General features: G+C 37.1%; 1 protein-coding gene across 1 annotated transcript in view; it reads right to left on the bottom strand.

Moving 5' to 3' along the window:
• CCDC171 (coiled-coil domain containing 171) overlaps window positions 1-25926 on the bottom strand; it is a 147121-nt gene that overhangs the window by 99649 nt on the left and 21546 nt on the right. Inside the window, 4 exon segments of the mRNA XM_057406291.1 lie at window positions 4660-4762; window positions 11622-11760; window positions 18468-18628; window positions 19993-20085. Coding sequence (XP_057262274.1) covers window positions 4660-4762; window positions 11622-11760; window positions 18468-18628; window positions 19993-20085 — 496 coding nt within the window.

The following is a 25926-nucleotide window of genomic DNA, read 5'->3' as shown; positions in this document are numbered from 1 at the left end:
GTGTCATGCAGTTGGACCAGCCAACTTTAAAACCACATAATAACACACTTTGAAAAACATGTTGCCCGAAAGTTCAAACATATTACACTTTTCCTGACATTATTTTGCTGTTGTGACTAAGCATGCACATTATAAGGTAGTACTTCATTTACTCAAAGCTTTACTGAGCCAAAGATCACATGACTATGTTATGCTTGGAGAGGTCTTAAAAACCTTTTAAATGATCTTGAATTTCATTCCAAAGGAAATAATAAAAAAAATTTATTATCTGTCTGCAGAGTCTTACATAACGTTTCAATTATAAATCTTAAAGCTGATATATCCATTATACACACACTACACTTATTTATTAAACCTCTAGACAGAGACTTCTGATCTGGCTCCCTTAATTAGGGACATATGAACAAGCCTGAGCATTCCAACGCCCATAGTACAATGTGCTAAGAAAGCAAAACAACATTGTATTGATCAAGAGGTCATAAGATGTCAGCTGATATTAAATTTCCAAGAACAAACTATTCACTTTTTCTTGTGTTACAGCAAAACACCAGGTTATTGACAGATTCTTCTTCTTAACATTATTTATATTACTAAGTAGCATTTACAAACTTACTTTGTAACAAATTCCAGTACCAACTTTTCCATGAGTCTTAACATGTTTCTGTTCTATAAGCAAAACTAACTTTATCAACATTAATGACATCCTCATTTTGCAAAAGAAGTGAATAAAATCTGTGGCATTTGAACTCTATAAACAGTCATGACTCCTAGCAGAACTGAACGATCACACAAGTGTTGATCACCTCTGAATGGTCAGTGACACAAAGCAGTTTACCTAGGGTGGCTCAAATCAGATAGTAAATTCTAAGCCTTTTCTTTGGCCTACATAAAATTTTGACAGCTAGAGGAGATGCACTAACCTCTGGCAGGCTTTTTTTGGTGGGGGGGTGTTTTGGTTGGTTGGTTGGTTGGTTGTTTTTTTTAAATCCTAAGGTTAGTTTTATCTAATAAGCACGACAGTCTACTCAAAGCATTACACAAAAATGATGAATTTGTCCTCCAGGCTATACATAATGCACCACTGGCAGTCAGTGGAGAGCTTATGAGCAAGTCAGAAAACATTGTCAACAGCTGATTTTTTTTTCAATTAGTTAGCCTCTTGTCTTCCGACCCTTTGATAATAACACAAGGTATAGATTTCTATTCAAATTGGACACTAACTTTTCATTTTGATTTGCCAGCCAACTCTCACTGACAAAGTCACACCTAGTCAAACCAATGAAGATTTGCAAGATTTTTTTCAGTAAATGAAAAATATCTGCGATACAGTACACAAGTGAATTTAAAACGAATGCACATCCCACTGGCAGACTTCCACTCTGTCCTGTCAGACACTCCGGTTAAAACAGTTTCTAAAGATCTACAGAGTCAGGGAAAGGCAAAATCTTCTTAATGAGACTCCAGTGTCCTTAACTAAATCTCGATTCCTAGAGATGCCCCAAATAGCAATGTTACACTTAAAAGCAACCAAAGACGAATTCATAAAATCTGACCTTTTGTGAGAAGTTTAGATTTCACATTTAAGAAAGTGACTAGTAACATCTTACTATCATTTTTATCACTTAACCACAGATACAGTTAAAGATGTGCAGGTCTCCAGTTCCATCTTCTCCACTACAAGAGCAACTTTTCACTACTATGCATTGCAGGAACATTCTGTGGTCACTTTGTTGCACAGAAAAAAGAAAGCATTATTCTTCCATAGTTATACCTCTAGTGAAGGTAGAGAGTGAATTCTCATTCAGTTTAAAATGAGTCAATCTAGGGGTTTTCTTCCATTTTCATCAAGCTGTCTAAACAATGTATCTATAACTCCACAGTCCCAACCTGCAATGCTGTCACCGAAAAATACCTCGGAACTATCTTAATTTACATCATGTTTGCCAAAACCATGTTTACCACTAAACCTTCTATGTTGGCATTCTTCACCTTTGCTGCAACCCCATTTTCCAGGCAACCCAGTCTGCCAAGAGAAATACCAGATTCCACCTTCCTACACTAGCTGAAAACAAGACTATGGCTTTACTACTGGCCAAATCTTGTCTGTGTTCAGGTACCTATGCAGCAGACATGCAACATAATCCAAATGGCGCTCTCTTGCTGCAGAGGTTCTATGACAGCAATGAGAAAAAAAGAAACAATACCTTTTGCCCACTACCATCTAAGAGTTTGCGGGAAGAATTGTGGGAAAATGCCAGGTTCAGTGGGAATATGACAGGAAGTATACAACTGAGTAAGCTCTTCAACCTGCTGCTTCAGACTTTCTAATAATGGTACTGGGCCTGTATAGGATAATCTTCTTCATAGCAGCTTATATGGTGCTGTGGTTTAGATCTTTGACCAAAACAATACTGGTGGCCTCTGTTAGATGGTGACACTAGCTCAAAGCAGTTAACACTTCCAGCACTTCATACTCAGTTCACTTCTTCTTTCCAGATTGCTACAACCAGAATCTTTTCCTCTTTTTTTTCTGTTCCTGAAGACAGGCTTCCCTGAGCATAAACCCTGTTGCTGAATAACTGCAAAATATGGTAGACTGAATAGGGACAAACTGAAATAATGCAAATTGCCCAGCAAGAAAAATAGTGCTATGGAAAACTTATAAAGGTCACTTTAAAAGGAGATATGCTTGTTATTTTTGACTGTATAAAAAAATAAAATAAACTTTTTAAATACTTCACTTCTTAATCTTAAAAACATATAATCTTCTCTTCTTTTTCCCATAGAGCCAAATAATCACAGCCCAATTATCATAAAAGTTAAGGGGCTGGATGTTCATAATGACAGATTTCTAAGCAGATCTCTCAGCCACTTGAGCTGAAATTTAAAAACACCACCAAGAAAGACTGCCCAGCCACCTGTGGCTCTTGTAACCCCTGCTAGCCAATTAGACTACAAAGACTTATTTAAGATTTTTACTTTTATTTGCACCTAGGCATTCCCATTTCAAATACATTAAACGTTTTCTTGAAAACTGCAAGAAATGCTGTTACATAATAAATCTGTAAGTACAACACAGCAAGGCAGCAGCATTAAAATTGGTTTCACACTTAGAAGTGTATTAAATATGTAGAACTTACTCCATGTCTTAATCTATACACATTTTAATATTAGGTGTAGACTTAATGCACAGCAGAGTAAAATTTGACTTTCTGCCTCAACTGAGCCTCTGCAGAGATGTTGAAGATGAAAACAGATCTCTTTAAAAAAAAAAAAACCTTTCAAAGTTTACCTTAAAAAAGGCAAATTAATACTGAAGTTACTGTTACTGAATCCCTAATATCATAGAAACAGGTCAAAGCTGTTCCTCTGCAAGGTTTACCACGAGGGAGAACAGAAAACCTACCCAAAAGACAATTACTGTTTTGGAAGCTTCACTTTGGCAGCAGCATTCAACTCCCCACAGAATTGCTGAAGCCCCTCTGGACATGTGAAACTTTGCAAAACTGAGGAAAACGTACCATTTGAAGAGCTTTTCTGTCTGATTTATCTATACTAAACCTATAGGTGTTTCCCACAGGAATTAATTTTGTAATTACAGAATAAAACTGATAGCAGTTCCCAAATAAAAGGATTATATAACCCATGTGAGAAAATCAATGCATCACAGATTGAAGGCTGGCTTTTAAGCACAACAGAAACCTCAAGAAGTTCCTTTATTCAATTTTGACTGTACCAGGCCCTAAAAAAAAAAAATCTGTGAAGATACAAAAAAAATGCATCATCATTTAAAAGTGTTGTACGACCCATTTATGCCTATTGTTGCTAAGAAAGTACAGAAACATATAATCACATTTTAAATAAAAAAAAATTTGCTCTTTAAGCAACATTTTGCCTTCCACTTTAAGCTAGAAGCATTTTGTATCTAGGATGTGATTTTATACAAGGTACCCACAGAGAAAACTTTTACAGAGAGTTTTAAATGAAGACCAGAAGTGTACTATTTTTATGTTTGAAAAAAAATTAGTAGCTGTGAAGTTCAACTTGTTTATGTTAGCCACTATTTCAAATGTTTAAGCAGGCAGCAGTTTGTTGAGTTTGATACAATACTTGCATATAAAGCTAGGCAGCAGAGTGATGGCCACTGACCTGCAATTAATTTTAATGATAACAGAGAAATATCTGTTCTGTGTAAGATTCAATGAATGCAATATAGTACTAATCCACAATCAGCAGTAAAAAGTATTGTATTACATCATGTGTCCTACACAACCTTTTTGAATATATGACCTTTAAGTTGCTGAAGGTTGCCTCAGAATTTGGCTCAGTTCAGGCAAAACATCTGTTCCCTTTGCAGGTATACTGTAAGGACTTTTTTCTCAGTTGGATTTAGAGCACAGCAAGTGAGCCCTTTTCTGACCGATCATATACACCCCAGCATTTGTAAATCAAGCTCTGGGTTGACAACAGCAGGTTCACATTCCGTCACCCTTTCTCAGCTAGCAAGGCCATTTGACTGCTGTGAGAACTGCTCTTATCATGTCATCAAATCAAAGCATGTTGAGAAGAGGGAATGCAAGAGGCATCTGCAGAATTCCCACAATGTAGTGACTTTGGAACACTGACAGATGCATCTGTCATTTTATACCTTCAACTAACCTGCTGTCCGCTGGCCTGACATAGCAAAGCTGTCCAGGAGTAACTTCAGCTCTCTCATGTTGCTTTCATACGTCTCTGTTAGAAAGACCTGGTGTTTCTTGGCCTTTATTTGACAAGGATATAGACAAGACAAGAAGGGGAAAAAAGAAACCCATTAAAACAGTAAACAGAAGAAAAACAGATCACAACAGTATTTTTGTTCCCCTTTAAATTTAAATTCCTGCTATATTTCTCATTACTCCTTTTATTAAGCCAAAAGACCTAACATGACATCACAAACAAGTAACATAGAACCACTAAAAACACTTAAAATACAACTAAAGACTTCAGGTAGTCAAAAGAAAAAGTAGATGTACTAAAAGCTAGCCTTGACTTCCTTCTGCTAACATTAATTAACATTAATTAACTACTACTCATCTATGCAACGAGATCTATTGTTACACCCTACAAGGGCATCCAGAAAGACACCAAACTACTGGCAGACAGGCTAGAAATCCATGATCTGGCACTCAGTCAAATCCCACACCTATTCGCATTGCAAACATGCCTACTTTAATTCTTAGTATCTTCCATATTTTATAGCGATTTCTTCAGTATCAAAACCTTCTCCTTATGCATGAAATATAAAGCATCAGACTCCTTCAGCTCCTATCACTGAATTTTCTTAAAGAAAATTGCCTACTACGTGCAGCCTGTTGTTCAAATCAAGACACTGGCTTTATTCTGAGGGCAGAAAGGTATTACAGCAGATTTTTCAATCACTACAATAGAAAGACTACGTAAAATCATTCCTTCAATTTGTATCTGATATTAAATCCTGCAATTTTCAAAGACATGCGTCTGTAATTCCAGACAAGACCAAGGTCTTCTTGGACACATGGAGTTCTGACTTCTTAAAGAAATGTACAGTTTTAGCAGCTGACTGACAAAATGTAATACATCTCAGCAGTTTAGAAAACAAACACACCCCCCCCCCCCAAAAAAACAAACCGCCCCAACAACCCCTCTCCCCCTCAAATTAAGAGGAAAATAGATTTAAATAACTTCATGATTTTCTTATGACAAAGGTTTTGCTCAACTACGTCTCATTGCTTTTAATTATTTTTATTCTAAATTCTAAGACCTATTGCAGTAATTTCCATTTCTACTTGGTGATGGAAGGTTACCCTTTTGTACTGAGAAAAATCTTACTATCATTTCTATAAACTACTGCTTTAGTTATGCTTCACTGCATGTGTAAGGACCGAGTGAATTTCTCAAAGTGTGGCAAACATACTCCCCATACTCCCCAGGAAAACTGCTACATACTGGCAGCATATAAATGTCAGGCTAAAAAAAAAAAATAAGTAAAACAACCAAGAAATGCATTTAATCCTCTGCAGTGTTCTTCACTATTCAGCTTAAATATTTTATAAATTTGCTTTACTCTTTCAATTTTAATTATATGTTCTGTATATCAACTAATATATTATTCATATGTGTATTTCAATGTTGGGTCCCCTGTAGCATTTACATACTTTTTTGTGTGTGAGAGTTTGTACTACACATCATCAAGAATTTCCAAACCACTTCTATATATTCAAAAATAACTAACTTTTAATTCCTACTCTATAGAATTATCTATATAGAGAGCTTGCAATTGCTGAACTCCAGTAAAAATATTTTATGGGATGCAAACATTAAAATAATTTAATCTCATGTAGTGATATCATCTCAAACACCTCACATATTAGAAATAAGAAGACATAACAATATGATCAGCATCACAGTAAAATAAATTTTTACATACACCACTCCAGCACAGAGAAGTTCAGATTAAATTTTCCCAGAAAAATCTTTTCCCATGGAAAAGTCAGATTTGAGATTTTTTTTTTTTAATTTCCTCATCCAATATTTTCGTTTGGTTTAGTTAAGCTACCATCATTTATTCAGCATTTTACAGATTATTCAACCTTCACGACCTCTCTGTGCTTTATTTGCTAACTGCATCTACACTCTCTAAGCCAATTTTAGTCTCTTTTTCAACAGCAATGAAGACCAAAAAGAAATTCTTAGACTAGCCAGTCTGTCCACATTTGGGCTGCAAAGTATTTAGCATCTTTCCTTCTTAACTCTCATTTTCAATCACTGTCGCCATTATCAGAAATCGACGAAAAAATACTGTAATACTACAGTGCTGGAAATCCAGACACAGGTTCAGAGTCCAAAAGGGTATGAACATATTCAGGTAATTTCTTATGCCTCACTCACACTGAGACATAAGGAATATCTAGTAAGAATGCATAGCACCATAAAATCATGGAATAATTTAGCCTGACAGGTTCCCTGAAGGTCATCTGGTCCCACTTCCCACTCAAAGCAGGGCCATGCTTGAAGTCAGTTTAGGTTGCTCAGTCCAGTCCAGACAAGTTTTGAGTATCCTCAAGGATGGAGTTTCAACAACCCCTCCCCCCCCCCCCCCAGAAACCTGTTTCAATATCTCACAATGGTCACTGTGAAGGTTTTATCTAATCTTACAGAAGTAGGGTATTTGCAGTCTAGACAATTCCCTACTACCTTGCTTGCAGAGATACCTTCCTTAACTTCAGTATTTGACTTTGGTCGCACTCCACCACCTGCTCCAGGACAAAAAATAAGTCCCACTGATTTTTAATTTTCCCAAAGCCACTGTTGAGTGAAATAAACACTAACTCTACACACACTTACAGAATAGACCACATGGCCTGATGCTGCAAATGTGCATCTCTATCTCAAACATAGGCAGGAGTTTGAGGCCTTCTGAAAACAACCTTATCAAAACTTACCAAAAAGTATCATGCAGGGAACTGGGTCCAGTCCTGCAACAATCTGTCATTATTCCAAAAGGAACTTTCTCTACTTTGTTTACAGTTACTGGGATTTGATTTGGTTACAGTTACTGGGATTTTCCTATACAGCTCTCTCACACATGGACTAATTCACCCACTTAGTCTGCAGTACAAATCCCTTTTACTGATGGCCGAGCAAGAGCCAAAGCCAGAATTATCCACGTAGCCACCAAAAAGCAGTGTATGTTCAGATACGCCTTGAAAAGCATTTGGGTAGTATTTTTACAAAAGCACTGGCATGTTTACCAGACATGACCTTGGGAGAATCAAATCAAAGCATTTACAGAAACAGGCTCCAAATGACTGCTCCACAGTTAACAAAACATGGGGTTTACTTGAGAGATGTTCTGTAGAGGAGAACAGTGGCAGACATTTTAAGCAAGGAAGCATAAACTGCACTATTAAAAAAAAAAATCCAAAACAAAACCCTCACTAACAATCTCTCTCCTTAGGCTACCATTTATTTCTGCTAAAGTTATCTAGCTATTGAATACTTCATAGAGTTTCTTTGTTCTCATATATTAGTTAAAGCTTTCCAAAATCTGTAGAGGGTCTTTTAAAAGTGTCTAGCCACGTGTAAATTAAATAGAATTTCTCAAGAAACATAGTGTCTCAGTTTTAAACACCTGAAATAGAATTAATCAAAATTCTCAAGTTTCATATGGAGCCACTCTAGACCCCTAAATCTGTAACAACCTGTGCAGAGAAAGAATGTGATGAAGTATCTCTTTGGGTTTTGGGGGGTTTGGGTTTCTTTTTTTATCAGAGAAAATTTTGTCAGAACTGGCAACTTTAAAAGCATTTTTTAGATGCCTGTCTTCAAACACTTGGACATCACAGCTTGAGTGGCTTCTCCACTTGCAGAATAAATTACAAAACTGGTTTCTTTGTAGAAGATCATTTAAGCATATGCTTCAGAATAACTGGCCTTCCTAAATTAAAATAACAGAAGTCACATCTGGGTAGGAACACTCCACCCCTGAGTTAATGCAAGCAAAACAAGAATCAAGGTAACATAACATTTAACAATAATTAGTGCAACATTCATGAAAACTTCATCTCCTGTTTTATTACTTGAAAAGCTTGTTGACAATAAATCATCTAGATGAGTTTACATCTTTGCTACTGAGAGGCAGATTCTACCCCACAGAATTTGTAGAACAAAATCATAATATTCAGGGTGTTTCATTGTCTGTTCAGTCAATACTTAAGAAACTTCTGTTAAAAAACAGAATGCCTACATTAAAGAAGTTAATGCCTACATCCAGGAATTAAGATTCTTAAATGCTTCTTTTCTGACTTTCAGTTTATGATAACCTACAAGGCTATTACACGCAGCAGAGATGCCTGCAAGTGCATGACTGTGTGCGTGAGTATAAGAGAAAGATTTATATGCCACAAAGAAAAAGACAAGACTCTGGATGCAATCTATTACACTACTTGAACACTAATTATGCTATTCCTGATAGTGTCTACACAAAGGGAAGGAAATGACTACAGAGTTCTTCTGAATTACAAGAAATTTATGCTAAAATACACTCTTTTTAATGACTTCAATTTCCTTGTATGAATTCTGGTGAATTGGCAAGTTACCCATAAAATAAAGGTTCAATGTCTCTTGCTTGTCTGATATTAAGCATTAAAGAACATCAGGTGTCAGAAATGTAAATATCCTGAGTAACTTTTAAAGCTATTGAAGACACCTCTTCTTTCCACAGGACAGGAATACAGCTGGGGCTGTTTCAATTTAAAACAAGTTCTGAATCACAATCACCATTCTTCCAAATACCTATTCTTCAAGCTAAAAATTTCTAAGAGCCCTAGCTGGAAATAAAGACAAGCTTGAGACCAATTTCCTCAGAAAAACATAATGGAAATCTTGAGAGCCTGCTCATGCTGAACATTCATAAGCGGTTTTGTTTGATACCAATAGATCCTATCGTATTTGATCCATGCAGATTTCTGGCAAACTTCTGCCACATGCTGATATTTAAAATTAAAAGCAGCATAACCACTTCACTATACATTCAACTGAGTAATAAAAAAAGTTCTTTTTCATGTAAAATTTCCAAAGAATGTATTTTGTCCCTGTGTAAGTCTGCTTTTCTAAAAACAAAGAGCCTTCACTAGTCTGGTTATATTTCCCAAATATTTTACAAAGAAAAACATTAACTTGCATTATAGCAATACAGTGAGAAACCAATATAAGATTATCAGACTGAAGTGGAAAGAACATATTCAGGATGCCTAACAAGTATAAAATAGAAGAAAGTGATGAATAGATCAGGAAAGCAGGAGGGGGATGTAAGGGAACAGAATACACTGACATTTTCACACAATTTTAGTATGGGTGTAGGGAAGGCTAATAAGAGTATATAAAATATTATCTACACTTAGTTTCTGCTATAGTCATCTGGTTTTTAATTTTGGGAAGAAAAATAACAAAAAGCTATCCAGACTGAGTAAATAAGACCACACACAGGCACTCCCGCTTCCCAAACAAATACAAAAGTCTTCAGGAAAAATACAAAGCCATCCAAGGTGATAAAAATCTAATCCCATAGGGGACCACAAATCCAAGTCCTCAGAAAATGAGTATTTTTATTACCTGTTCAAGACAGTCTTGTGGTTTGAAATCATTCCAGTAAAACAATTAAAACAACCAGCTCTATGAATAAGACAGTTCTTTTAACAGAGACAATTTGTTCTGCTTTTTACCTTTCAGTAACGTAACATGCATTTTGAGTACACCATTTAATATTGTTGCCATTACCAGAAACCTTGGTCACAAACAGAATTTTGCTCTGAACTCATCAGGCATAACATAAATTTTACAAAGGAATACAAAATGAAAAGGAAAACTCGTATCATAGAGACAGTCAGCAACTGCTCAAGGTTCCTAGGAGATTTTTTTTGCTTGGAATTGTATTTTGTATTAATAAATAGCAATCATTACTGATTGTAGTTAGGGGAGACAGTTGCTTTTGTCTCTTCATATTCCTTTTGTTTCTGATAACTTTTTCAGGTTAACTACATGAGCAAAGGCCTTTCAATACATTAACAGTTGCACGGAAGAAGCTGTGATTCTCACAGAAGGAAAAGGGTGGTTTTATTTGATTTTTCTCTAGTTTATTAGTTACCAATCTGTCCAGGAAATGGGTAACACTAAGACAATGTATGGAATAACTCTATCAACTGAACATAAGACACCAATACATCTGATGATCCTCTGATGCAGGTCTCTGCTCTTAATCATTGAACTGATTGGTTCAATGCCTGTCAGCAGCAGGAAAAGACCACGTTCACCTTCCATACTCACAGCTCCAAAATGAAAGAGGAGAAATCTGCAAGCCAGTATCAAGAAAAGTTTACATTGGCTAAGTACAGAAATACTGCAAATAGAAATCTATAATAGAAGGCGAGAAGGTTTCCTAGAGCCTAAGATCTTTGCTTTGTCCCTGCTGCTATGCAACAGGATGGAAAAATTGTTAGTCAAAGCTGGGGTGGGTAGAGACAGTGGGAAGGTGCCAAATGGTCATGTAAAAGAAGAGAGATTTCAGAAAATAAGGTAGTAAAATACATCCAATGCCAAATCCACATTTAAAAAAAAATAAAAATAAAATCCTCCTGCTTTGTCACTTTCAAATAAGCAATTCTCAAGCATTTTTTACAGTCAAATGCTTGCACTTAAACCAAAATGTTATGTAAAACAGAAATAATTCAACCTACAACAGTAGCTAATAAAAGTCTAGAAAAGAAAAAAACTTGGGTAGAAAGCTAGAACATTCTCCACAAGGAATCATAATCCATACCTACAAAGTGCCTTCTTTGCTAGGAATGCAAACAGAAGTTATCTTTACTCATAACCATATTCTCAAATAAGTTTTCTGCAAATAACTATTCAGTTAAATACATGGTATATCACTTCAAATATATTTTTAAATTAGGTCTGTATTTACTCCTGTTCTACAAAATGAAGTCAGTAAAATTAGAGTAACACAATGGCAGAGCTCTTCCACAGCTCAGGACAACAAATGCAGATTATCTTCACAGTATGTTTAAAAAAACCTAAACAATGAGTGCCTTTTGTCTTACCATTGCAAGTTCCTCCTGCAATTCTCTGTAGTTTTCTTCATTATTCCCTAGTATCTCAGAGAGCTCTTGAATTATCTTCTTCTTCTCTTCAATCTTCTCATTCATGTGCTTGTTTGTGGAGATACACTCTCTTTCTAATCTGGAAAGTTTCAGCATTAGAATAGTTATCAAAAATACTTTTGTTAATTATACTACATAGTTTTCAACATAATCAATGCATATGTTAGCACATCATGTTGCTTCTGAAGTCCCTCTTTTTGTTTTTTTTTTTTAAACTGAAGTTACACATTCTTCTAAGAAATACTTTTCAAGAGGTGGTTAGGTTCTCCTCTGTTACCAATGCCTGTAATTAGCTTTCAGTCAAATTCATATGGTCATTTGGATACACGCTCTAAAGCACATATAATAAGCTGAATTCCTCATATTTTAATTAACACAGTAACTCTCTTCAGAAAGACTATACCATGTCTTGCATAATCAACCCTTATTTAAAGTACAAAGGTTGCTCCTAAACTTTCCATATATCTGACTATATTCTACTCTATAGAGTAGAATGGCGTAGCTTCAAATTTTTCCTCCAGCAGACTGTCTCCAAAATTTCAAACATTTCTTGCACTTAGTGCTCCTGGTTCTCAGAACAGATACCTAAAGAGCCTGGCATGGTTAAACAGGCAATTCATGAGAAAGCTACAAGGCCAAACAACAGCATATAGAAGACAGAAGCTGGGACAGGGATCGAAGGAAGACTTTAGAAAGATTGCCTGAATATGTAGCCATGGTGTCAGGAAACCCAAAAGCTCACCAAGAATTGATGTTTGCAAATGATGACAAAAAGATTTTAAAAATACATTAAGGTAGGAAAGAAAACATGGACCTGCTTCTACACAGACTGGGTAACTGCATGCAGACTATAGAAGAAAGCACAGAGGTCACCACACTCCACCTTTTTTGCCTGACAAGGTCTTCTAAGCCCCTATGATCAGTAGAAGTGTTCAAAGAAGAGAATTGCTACCACCAAGGATTGAGTCAGGGCTTACTTGTAAGAACTCAAACCATGAAAATTGAAGAGGCCAGCTTGCCTACACTCAAAGGTTCTGACAAAGCTGGCCAATGTCACAGTGCGGCAGCTCATCATCTTTGAAAGGTCCCAGAGACTGGAGGAGGCACCTAGAAATGGAGAATATGAATGTTGCAACCATATTCAAAAAAGGGCAAAAGGGCAAGCCAAGAAACTATAGACCAGAGAGCTTCATTTCAGTCCCAGAAAGATCATGAAGTAAGCCCTTCTGGAACAAATTTCTGGGCTCATGAAAGAAAGGTGACTGGGATCATTCACTGAGGATTTACCAAGGCTAAATCATGTCTGGCCAACCCAATCACAAGGCCAAGTGCAACGTCCTGCACCTAGGTCAGGTGACAAGCACAAATACAGGCTGGATGGAGAATGGATTGAGAGCAGCCCTGAGAAGGACTTGGGGTGTTGGTTGATGAGAAGCTCAGCATGAGCCAGCAGTGTGCACTTGCAGCCCAGAAAGCCAACCATGTCCTGGGCTGTATCAAAAGAAGCATGACCAGCAGCTTGAAGGAGGTGATCCTGCCCCTCTGCTCTCATGAGATCCCACCTGCAGTGCTGCAATCAGCTCTGAGGCCCCCAGCACAAGAGGGTCATAGACCTGCTCAATGAGTCCAGAAGAGATCAGCTATGAAGACGATCAGAGGGCTGGAGCACCTCTCCTAAGAAGAGAGGCTGAGAGAGCTGGCATTGTTCAGCCTGCAGAAAAGAGGGTTCTGGAGAGAGCTTACAGCAGACTTCCAGTACCTAAAAGGGGCCTGCAAGAAATCTGTTCAGAGGAGAGGGACTTTTTACAAGGACATGAAGGGATAAGACAAGGGAGAATGGTTTTATACTGAAAGAGGGTAGATTTAGATTAGACATTAAGAAGAAATTCTTTACCATGACAGAGGAGGGATACTCGAACAGGTTGCCCAGAGAAGGTGCAGCTGCCCCATCCCTGAGGGATGTTCAAGGCCAGGTTGGACGGTGCTTTGGGAAACCTGGTCTAGTGGAAGGTGTCCCTGCCCATGGCAGAGGGTTGGAACTAGATGATCTTTAAGGTCACTTCCAACCCTAACTATTCTATGATTTTAGGAACCCAGTTATATTCTATGATAAAAAGAGATCTGTGAACAAAAGGACAGCAAGTTGATTAAATATAACTCAGCTTTAGCGAGGCTTTTGGCACTGTCTCACACAGTATTTTTATATCCAAGTTAGGACTTCAGTCTAGCTAGGTGAATTGCAACTTCAATAAAAATGGTTTGATGGTAAACCTCTGACAGTAGTTGTTGATGATAAGTGGAATACTGTAGGACTCTGGATTAGAATCTGTTTAACACCTTTATCCATCACCTGGATTAGGCCAAGAGTGCAATTTTACCACGTTTGAAGGTAACACTGAACTCGGTGGAGGTGGGTGACTACACAATACAATTTATACACTTAAGAGAAGGGCTGTCATTCCCTAGAACCTAGCCAGAGAGGAGGAACAGGCCAGCATTAACCTTTTGAGATTCAACAGTGATACGTGCAAAGATATGAATTTCAGGAAGCAAGAGTGGTACGGCTGGTAACTGGCTGAGAAGCAGCTACGCTCAATAAGGACCTGGTAATCTTGGTAGACAGCAAGATAGCCAGAACAGCATGGCATACAAGCAGAGACAGCAAACACCATCCTGGACTGCATTAGTAGTAGCATGGTCAGAAGAAGTGATTAATTATTTATTTGGCACTTATTACAACACCTCTAGGACAACGACCACACGTAACATGGGAAAAGTTGGAGTGAGCTAAGGGGAGGGTCACTCACATGGGATATTCAAGCTGGAGGAGAGAGAACTTCAGGATGCATAACAGCCTCCCCCAGTATCTACAAAGAAGTTATCAAGAAGATGTAGCCTGTCACTTCACAGCAATGTGCGGCTAGAGAGCAAGACACAACAGTCACAAATTGAATCCAAAGAGGTTCAGACAAGGAGAAACTTTTTCTACCTTAACAACAGTGGAACAGGTTCCCAAAGAGGTTCTGTCATCTCCATTCTTGTAGGTTTTCAAGACCTATCTGGACAAAACACTGAGCAACCTGATCTCATACCTGATCCTGGTTTGAACAGGAGGTTGGACTACAGATACTCTTCAATCCCTGAATTATCCTTTGATGCAACTCCTAGCAATGGGAACATCTAGGTTTCTCTCCTTTCCTTGTCTCTTCTATCACTTCTGTCTCACTAACTGAAAGTACTGCGAACAGTTCCAAGTTCTTCCAACTTCTGAATCAATATTGTCACTTCCTGACTTTGACTTATTTCTCATAGATCCACATGTCTTTTTAGCTGAACAACTACTTCAACAGTCCTCGATATATCTATGCGCTTCTGCTTCAGCCTGGCTGTTTTTCTTTTCTTTTAGTTGTAGATGGTTACTTCTTATTCTTAAGAAAAAGAACTTGCTATTTTCAGTCCCCCAAAGTAGCTTCTACTCCCACAGCTTTCAGAAACACGCAAAAAGCAGTTCCAATTTATTCTATGTCACGATCTCACTCTTCAAGAAAAGTAAATTCACATGGAGACCCAAATCCCATGTTGCTTCGAATTTACATAGAGCTACTGGGTTCAGAGCTTATTAATAAATTATGCAACCCAGAAAAGCCTGCTTGCTTGGTTTTAGTTATTACAACCATCTTTTTCTGAGAAAAGAAATTGTCACAGCTTTGTACAGTTTCCAATTTTGGTATCATTCATCCCACTCAAGTCCAGCTATAAAGATATACAAGCGTTCTAACACAACAAATGAAACCCTCCAAGACTTTCCAAAGACTAAAGCCTTAGGACAAAATCCAGAGGACTCCTCCAGAGAAAGAGAAATTATGGTAGGATGTCAAATCACAGCTTAAAAGAAAAAGCCAGGCTCCTGACATTGTCTGGAGTCCAGGGATCACAGCCTTCAAAGGTAAGTAGATCAAAGGCTCTTGTATTCTCTCTTGAGGGATCTAGTGAACGCAATCACTGATATTCACCAATGTTACTAATACTTGTAAGCTTCAAAGACTAAAAAGGGCACAAGAACCGACAAGGTATTACATGCCCACCACACATAATTACCTCACGGGAACTGAGTATACAGATGTCCATCTGAGACAAAGCTTGACCTTCACTACCCATCTTTATAGATGGGAATCTGGAAATTCAGGTGTCTGGACTAACAAAATTATAAGGACAGGCTGTTTCTGTTTCTTCAAGCCCTATTAACAAAACCACCAACTGTTTAACTGCATCAACTTTCATGGAAGTATTTGCATTCTCTAAAAGCACAGAAGATAATTTGCTTTCAAAAACTCAGTTGGCAGAAGCTGCTAGGAGTCATTGCCTGAATCAACAGATGATTACAAGTAGTGAAAAGTACTATTCTGGATATTAGACAAAGTTTATTCTGATGTCCAATTAACACAGAGAACAGATGCTTTAAGTAACCAAAATTTCTCATTCATACCAGGAAAAAAATAAAACAAAATGAAAAAACAAACAAGCAGGAAAAAAAAAAAACCAAACAAAAAACCAAAACCAACCAACCAACAACAAAAAATAAACTGACACAAACCAGGGCGAATCTTTCCTGAGAAAGAAGTGTTGAACAGAATTAACCAGTTTAAAGAAAAAGGGAAAGGCTGTTTAAGGTTCTTGTTGTATTTTAGCAACACAAGAGAAGTATTACTTCTCTGTAAGTACCAACATTGAAACTCCTAATGCAACTGGTACCACAACCATAAGAACTGTATTGCCTGGTCTGGTTATTTCTATAGAAGAAAAAAAAAAAACAGTCTCTAAAAAACCAATTTTTTTTTTTTATTCTTTTAATAGTCTAATACCAAAATGTATCCTTAACTCAAAGACTTGTTGGAAAATTATCTCTTGCGGATTTTCACAATTTTTAACTAATACTACTAACTTCAAATTTGAAAGGCAGATCTTGTGGTAAAACTTGTAAAGTTCTAATGGTTTGGAAAATTCCTAAACAGATGCTTAAGCTACCATTAAGAATGCTTCTAATTAGCTTACATTTTATATCTATCATCATCCCTTGATTCTCAGAACATATTCATGCTAATAACAGAATAATTCAGGCTTTAAAAGACTCATGTCTGTTGCTAACCTCAAAATTGCAAATTACACTCAGCTAAATGCTTAGAAAAAATACAGTGTTACTGAAACACTGTTCAATACCTAAGAGACAGTATAGCTCCACACAGTTCACAATTGGGCAGCATTATTCCATGTGCATGCAGTACTCTACTTAAGACTACTTCTTGAGGTAACAGGTCTTTGCTCATCTGAGAAACTATTATAATTCACAGAATTAAATGCTCTGACCAACTCTGTTAAGAAAACCTAAGTGTACATGCATACAATCTGGGTCTAGTGTGATAAAATCAACCAATCAAAATCATTATAAAAAAATGCAGGTGAGGAACCCATACATTTTATGAATTTCATGAGGGGCCAAAAGGAATCTTCCCAGAGGATCTTCTACTGAAAATTGCTACTGAGCACAGATATCCAAGATAAAACATCTTGTAGCAACATGAAAATAAAAATTTGCTAAAAGAGGAGTTCCCAAGAGAACAATTGTTACGAAAGTTAAAATGAACAACCCGTGTGTTCAGATTCACATTAATTTTCAAAAGACCTATAAAGATAAAAAACTGGGCAGTTCTGCTGTGTTTATAATACAGCACAGGTTTCAACTATTTTACTAAAAGCATCTCTGTAACCACGCATATAGAAAGACTCTCTCAGGCCCAGGCACAAAAACCTCCTTACTTGGAGGAAAACTAGCTTCTTTTGCCCTCCACTACTGCTTGCTTGAATAAGTCAATATAAATACTTATATGCACAGACCCATATCATCCTAGATCAAAAGAGATGACACCTCTGTCTTTTTCCAATCCATTCTACTAGCTCTAGTCTCTGCCAATACCCCCACTGTGTGCCACCTGCTTTAAGTCCTCTTAAACTTCCTCTTTCTCTAAACTTCACCTACCACTTTCCTTTATTTCACCTACTCCTTGGTTCTGTCTTCTAACACGATTCTTCTTCCTGACATCTTCTCAGTCCAATTATCTACTTGATTCACCCAGGGAAGAAAACTTAGTACTGTACATCCTCTATCCGTCTGGGGAATATAATAAAGCTGTTCTTCCAAAAGCCATCTGTTACCACAGACACAAAAGAATGCGCTGAGCACGAAGGGAATCAGAATCCCAAGTAATTGTGCCTGTTCTCACATACTTCACCCCTTTTTCTATTCCTTCTTACAAAGTTAAAACTTTCCACAATTATTCAAAAGCTGAAAATGAAGACTATCCACTATAAATTATACACAACTTCAAAACAGAAATCTTCAAGATTTATCTAGCTCACTGAAGTAAAAAAAGTATTGTTTTCATAATAAGTGTATACAGAAAACAAAAAGTTGTTATAAACCTGACACGTATGTTTTGCTACACTCCTCTCAAACACTACTGGAAACAGGACCCTATCATACCTATTATTTTCAACATCTGTGCTTTGGCAAATAATCTACAACAGATCAGTTATTTTCTCTACCTACTCATAATATGTATGGTTACTGATATGAACTTATTAATGGAATGCCAGGTTCGGAACTTTGGCTGAGTTTGGCAAATTGCATCAGACTGTTTTCTAGTGAGTGAAAACTAGAAAGAACGTAAACTAGAAGTGGTACTGAAGCTGACTATTGCCACTTTACAATGAATTTAAAAGTTAACTTACACATTGAGTTTTTCCAGGTTCTCTTGGGCATTGCATTTTTCTCTCTCATATGCATTTTCTACCTCTTTAAACTCTTTCTTGATCATTTCTAAATCTGAAAGAGCTTCTGCTTGGCTGGCTTTTTCCACCTGCAAAGCTCCTTCAAGGTCTCGAATTCTTAACTACCAAGTGATAAGAAAGCAATTAAAGCAAGTTAGGAAAAACTATCATGATCTTCAATGCTGTTCTATGCTGTCTTTTGCTTTACTGGTAAACTATATTATAGTAATTCTATATGGAAGTATATATACAGAAAGCATCGAACACATGTAAAAATGCATGAATACATACAGTTCAAAATTAAAACAAATAGATACACTGACCAGAAGCAACTTTTGTTTTCCTTTGGTGGTGTCTGGATTTTTCGTTTTTCAGCTATTACTAAATTTTCCAGAGGATTTTTTTTTTTTTTTTTTTTTTAAGTAGATCATGGAAGCATGGAATTAACAGTAAAGGCTGTATTTCCACTCAGCACAAAACACACTTGAAGCTCGTTCATGTATACAAACAAGGAAGAAAAGCTTACCATTCACTCGTAAAAGATAAGTCTCTTACTGTAAGGAATGTTACCCTCCAGTTCCGTTGTATGTTGTAAAAGTAGAGAGAGGAAATTAAGAAAACTAAATCCACTAATTTAATCATCACTTTAGAAAAACTGAGTGCCTGTGCACAGAGAAGATGATGAGAATAAGAAAACAACTGAGTGAAGAATGGCAATACTTATTTTACTTACTCAGAAAATAAAAAAAAAAAAAAATCAAACTTTCATTTTTTTGCTTAGTTTTTCAGAAGTCCAGTGTGAAGGGTTTGTTAGTAGGAGGTTACTAAGCAACCATCATTCAGCTTTTTATCACTTGCTTTTTAAAGTAATCCATAATTGCTTTACTGGGTCACACCCAATGTGATACAGCTTAATAACACAAACATTTAATTTTCATATTACATTTTACCTAAGTATATATGCTACACTTTTTTCATATAATCAATCTTTACTGGCAACTGAGAGTATTATAACTGTGAAGTTGAATGTACTCCGAATAATCACATTTGGAACTGTAGTTTCAGAATGCACCAAGCTCTCAATCCTGGAAAAGTTGGACCTATGCACTCTATCTCCAAATTGCTCTAAGGGCCCATTCAAAAGATACAGGGCAAGATATTGAAACAGTAGTATAGTGTTTAATTATTGTGAAACATTTTCTTTCCCCTCACTGTTTAAATGCTAGTGGGAATTCTCAGACTTCAAATAAGAAAATAAAATAACATCTTTGTATTCTAATAACTTTAATGTTCCCTGAAAAGCAGGTATTTTTCTGTTGTTTCCTTTTATACATTAGCTATTACAACTTTAACACTTGTTGCAAAAAACCTATTCAGTGTTTTCACTAAAGCAAGTAGGTAGTCTTAACATCTTTTCAAGATTACATCTTTACCACTTCAACTGTTTTACTGTAAACTCCTACAAAGTATTTAACAAAAAGTTTACCTGGATGATTTCTGAATTGAATTTGGATTCCAAATGTGCTGCTCTCTCTGCTTCAGTGTTTTTTTCCAGTTTCTTTATTCTCACTGTAGCTGCCTAAAAGTACATTTTGAAAAACTTAAGTCCAGAGAGGTAGTAAACATGACATAAAGATTATTCTATTCGTTCAGTATATTAGGACTTTGTTCACCAAGATAACATGGCTGAACTACTTGTGCTTTGGAACTGTGAAAACTCATACCAACAAATAAGCACAGAAATAATTTTTACATATCTAGAATATTTATTATTTTATATTTAAAGAAACTGATGTAGCCTTATGCTATTTCTGCATTTTTTACAATTAAGAAAATTGCATCTGCAGCCAAAAGGCAGAAAGACCAAGTTAAATATTTCGCCTATTCCCTTACTATTTTCTTTTTCACCAAAGTTGTCAGCTAAGGCAATATAATTAGATACACAACATAAAGACACATGAAAATATAAGACAGAGGAAGGTCAGAGAAGGTAAGAGTATTCCTCAAAAATATGCTGGCTTTGGCACTTAAATTCCAATTAAGGTGCCCATGACAGATTGCTTTGCAGCCCAAAAGTAGTCGTAGTTTCCGTACAACAAAAATCTGTGAACTCCGCAATGTTTTAAAGTACTAATCTAGTATTTTTTTTACTGTTGCATTCCTTGACCCGTAACTATTCTGATTTTGTCTAGCAATTACCAGACGTTCATGATCACTTTTAACAAATATCCTGATTTCTTCTGTCAATTCCTATGTCTCATTACACAACAGAACATCTGTACATGCATGAATTATCTAAGCAAAATGGGATTCTCTGAATTAAAACTGTTGCATCTTTCTTATCCATTCTTACAACATTTAGGAAAGTAGAAAAACACAAATGACTATGGCAGGAATCTACTTGGAAATTTTGATAGCCAACAGAAAGTTCAAAAAGCAGTGCCCATTTTTACTAGACTTTTTTTTTTTTTTTTATCTGATCCAGGCTGAAAACGTTTCTTTCAAGTTACAATAAACACAAAAGCAATCACCGGATATGTATGCTCAGATAAAGAAAAAATACCTTTACCAGTAAAGTAGTAACTACACATCTGCTATAATGGAAATTCACATGCAATCTTAACTACACTGCTTTTTAATCAATAAAATCTTTTCACTTTGACTGATAGCTGAATTTAAAAGAAAAATTCATCTCAAAACATCTCTTGGCTTCAAGTTATATCAGGAAGATCAAGAAAAAGGAATTAATATTAAAAACTCATTTACCCTAAGCACACTTCAGGTTATATAAATACAATCAATGTTACTGATTTTGGAAAAGTAAAACAAAGTAGCATATAAGATTGCATCTTGATTCTGAATGTTTAAAAGAAGAGAAACATTAACAGATGTTAAAATAAAAGCTCTTGGCAATAAATTGAAACTTTCTTTGTGTAACACACACACACACACACACACACACACACAAAAAGAAAGACTTTTGAAACTGATGTCCACGGAAGGCCTAGTAAAGAGAAAAGTGGCAACAGCACAGAGCTTACCAAGCTTACTTCACAGTAAGGTCTGACAAAAAGCTTAAACCTTGCCTCTTCCCAGGAGTTTAATCTGTTTAATATACTTAATTTAAAAAAAAAAAAAAAAAAAAAATCACAAATCTTGCACAAACACTCTCACTGTACATTGATACTGCTAAGATTATTCTCAAAATTGCTTGATTTAGGCTCTCCTACTACCTTTTGCCCTTAATGAAAAAATTTGCAAACTTCCTCCTGCTTCAGTCTGGAAGAACTCATTAGTTATCCTCCAACAGATTGACATTTGTCAATGGATGGTTTTATACAAGAATGTTGCCAGCCTAGTAAAAGTGGTCAGTGAACAATAAATGTAAGTGATGTGGATCTCATTTCTTTTTTAATAACATTATAAAAGTCAGCGGTAAAATAATTCTAAGTTTGAGGAGAAGAATAAAGGAAATAGTGAGGAAGGTACCTATCACAATATTAAAAGTGGGAAATGTAATTTTTAAAAAACAAAATGAAGAAATAGAAACTTCACTGAGAATATTTTACTGCACACCCTCAAGAGTAAAAATGCTTTTCTGTCTTTGATTGGCTTCTTCAAGTGTCTACTCTCCTAGCAAAAACTGAAATGGAAAAACAAAGTGATTCCGCAAGTAAAGTTTTTAGGCACAATAACTAATACACAAGCTCAGTACTGCATTTGGCTTCTAAGTCTTATTTTATTTCCTGAACACCAGTCCAAAGTAGAACTATGCCTTCATCTTAGCCTCTCTTCAGCTGAAACCAGAGATGCAAGGCACTATCAAAATGGTTAACTTCTGTTTTCAAATGGAGCCCCCTAGAAATGTTAGATTTCTTCAGTCCCAAGAAGAAAAATTAAGGCTAAATAACAGCTTGAGTGAGGGCATCTGCAAGAACAAAAAACTGGGGCAATTAAATTCTCCCAAACTGTCCTGGGTTCAGCAGTAGCAGCCATTTTTCTCCTTATTAGTAGCTGGTGCAGTGCTGTGGTTTTGACTTTCAGCCTGCGAACAGCGCTGATAACACCGATGTTTTTAGTTGTTGCTCAGTAATGTTTACTCTGACCAAGGACTTTCTGAATCTCATGCTCTGCCAGGGAGGAGGGGAAGCTGGAAGAAAGCAGAGACAGAACACCTGACCCAAAGTAGCCAAAGAGGTATTCCATACCACAGCACGTCATGCCCAGTAAAAAAAACTGGGAACAGTTACCCGGAAAGGCTAGATCACTGCCGGGGTGAGGCTGGGTATCAGTTGGCAGGTGGTGAGCGGTTGTATTCTTTTCCCTTATCTCCCTTATCATTATTAACAGTGGTAGCAGTAGTGGTTTGTGTTATACCTTAGTTACTGGACTGTTCTTATCTCAACCCTTGAGAGTTACATTCTTTCGATTCTCCTCCCCATTCCTCCAGGAGCAGCGGGAGGAAGGGGGGGGAGTGAGCGAGCAGCTACGTGGTTCTGGATTGCCAGCTGGGTTTAAACCACGACACAAACAGCATATAGGTGTCAATTCTTGGTATAAATCTTTAGAGTCTATCTCCTCAAGCCGCCATGATCACAGAACCATAGAATGGTTTAGGTTAGAAGAGACTTTAAAGATATCTCATTCCAAATTCTCTGCCATGGACAGGGACACCTTCCACTAGACCAGGTTGCTCTTGGAATCACTGTTTATGCAAGTACACATCAGCCACAGCAGTTGCACGTGGCTTCAAAGCTGAGTCTGAAGTTTTATTTGGGAATAATATAGCTGAATAAAAAAAAAAAACAAACAAAAAACCACAAAAAAAAAAACACCCACTACATAGAAAATATTGGCTGTTTTGCTAGTAAAGGTTCAAACAAGTTCTTCTGATACCCATATGCACTTTCCTTCTCAATGAGAAGCTGCATGCCTTACTAGTGAGAACAATCCACTATGCACTGTGAGAGAAAGCTCAGGTATGAATCTATCCTGTAATACCATACTAAAAATTCCAAAAAGAGAAATGGGATGATGTTCCTGTCTGACAAATGCAAAGACACTGCTTCCAGAATCATGTTAGCCAGGCAAACCTCTCTGTATCAGACAAAAGGTGAGCATCTGTATCTTTATTGAGCCATATGAGTCTGAAAACTTTATACACCTGTCTAGACAGACGCAGCTGTATGAAAACAAGTTATAAAGAAAGGCTGCAGGCCACAGACACCAAACCACAGTCTCTCAACTGGGAGTCAAATGGGATTACTTTCTGGTTTCACAGAATGATTTAGGCTGGAAGGGACTACTGGAGGTCAACTAGTCCAACCTCCCTGCCCAGGCAGGGTCACCTGAAGCACATGCCCAGGCTTGTGTCCAGATGGCTCTTGAATATCTCCAGTGAAGGAGACTCCACAATCTCTCTGAGAAACCTACTCCAGTGCTTGGACACCCTCATGGTAAAGAAGCTCTTCCTCAAGTTCAGGTGTAACTGCTGGCAGTTTAGTTTATGCCCATTGCCTCCTGCCCTTTTGCCTGGCACCACCAAGATGACTCTGGCCCCATCCTCTTGACACCCTCTCTTCAGATATGTATATATATGTTTATCTGATTCCCTCTGAGCCTTCTCTTCTCTAGGCTGAACAGGCCCAGCTCCATCAGCCTCTCCTCATCTGAGAGATGCTTCAGACCCTTATTCATTCTAATAGCCCTTCACTGGACTTGCTCCAGGAAATCCATGTCTCTCTTATACTAGGGAGCTGTCCTGGTTTTCACTGGGATAGAGTTAATGTTCTTCCTAGTTGCTGGTGCAGTGCTGTGTTTTGGCTTTAGTCTGAGAACAATGCTGATAGCACACAGATGTTTTAGTTGTTGCTGAGTAGCACTTACCCTGATCAAGGACTTTTCAGTCTCTCATGCTCTGCCAATGAGGAGGGGCACAAGAAGCCAAGGGGGAGCAGAGACAGGACACCTGACCAAAACTAGCCAAAGGGGTATTCCATACCATGCAATCTCCAAAGTTTCCTGAGATATTCAAGTTCAGTCGATTTCCGTCTTAATTAAAAACCACAGATATCTAGGATGTTTCCATTACAGCACAGACAGAATTGCGACTTTTGAGAAACAGCATACAAAAATCACTATGAAAACTTCAATGCCAGGCAACAATGCTACATCTTTTATCCTTTAGGGTTCAGCCACTTTTTCCAGTGTCCTGTTACACGTCAATGCTAATGTGGTTTCTAGGAGATACTTTCTGCACATTAACAGTTTGCAACACCATTTTCCAAACTGGCCCTTGTGGCTTCACTTTTCTCAGACCCTCAGCACTTGCTCTAAGTACTGCCACATTTGTGAATACTGGGGCAGTATGTACTGAAAGAATAATTCAGTATCCTACATTTATGTGATGCCACAGCCATGAAAATGTAATCATCTGACATTTGCATGTACATCAAAATACCCTTTATCAGATAAGCAACAAAAAAAACCCAGGAAAAATATAAAAGTATATTTACTAAGGTTAGACACAGTAACAGAAATAGATACAGTAACAGAAGTATTTTTTCCTCTTCTCTGCTTCTACTTAGACCACTTCTGCAAGATTTTTCAGTTTCATTTTACTAACAAGTTGTCAGGATACTGACACTTCCCCATGGCTGAGATTCAATCCCTATCCGAAATTCTCAGCCAAGATAAAGGTTAAAGTGAAGAGGACACATGTATCTTCTATCTGGATCATCATCCACCCACACTGCTTGTGTGCTTCCATATTCAGATTAAGATCCTTCTTTTTTCTACTTAAAAACATTTCTGTATAATTCAAATCAGGAGGTCAGATCTAAACTCATCTTTGGGAGATGTGCTGACCATTTCAACCTACTGTTAGAAACGCTGATGATTCTTGATCATGGTAAGGTGGAGCCATCTCCTGTCCGGATAATAAACAACCTTTTAGTAACTATAAAGTTACTTAACTACAAACAATTCGTTTGATGTCCCTTTTGATTCTGGCAAACCCCTGCAACAGTTCATGAACTGATACTGTTACTTTATTCATACACAGACAAGATTAACCTGTGACTTTTTACTAACTCCTGCAGAGGGCTACATAAATATTCATATAACTTTGGTCTGATAATGAGCTAAGTCCAGCCTTCAAATTTGACTTGAATAATATAATGGCTCAAGAGACAATTAAGAGAAAGGTCCTTTCAGAAAGTCCATTATGACAATGAGCTTGTCTCTGGAGAAACATGAACTTCGGAGCCACCACAAAGGTAGCGCTACGTAAAATGCTTAGAGGATATACAAGACAGTCAGACTAGCTAGAATTCCTAGATGCCTGTTGTGGAGACACTAGAAAGCAGAGGCTTAAGTAAGGGTAAGACATTAAGAAGCATGTAGTCATATAGGACAAAAA

This window comes from Pezoporus wallicus, unplaced genomic scaffold (assembly GCF_028554395.1).
Source record: "Pezoporus wallicus isolate ANWC-B61680 ecotype Strahan unplaced genomic scaffold, APGP_CSIRO_Pwel_v1 contig_2132, whole genome shotgun sequence".
Classification (NCBI taxonomy): Eukaryota; Metazoa; Chordata; class Aves; order Psittaciformes; family Psittacidae; genus Pezoporus; species Pezoporus wallicus.
This window is presented reverse-complemented; position numbering and strand designations above follow the sequence as displayed.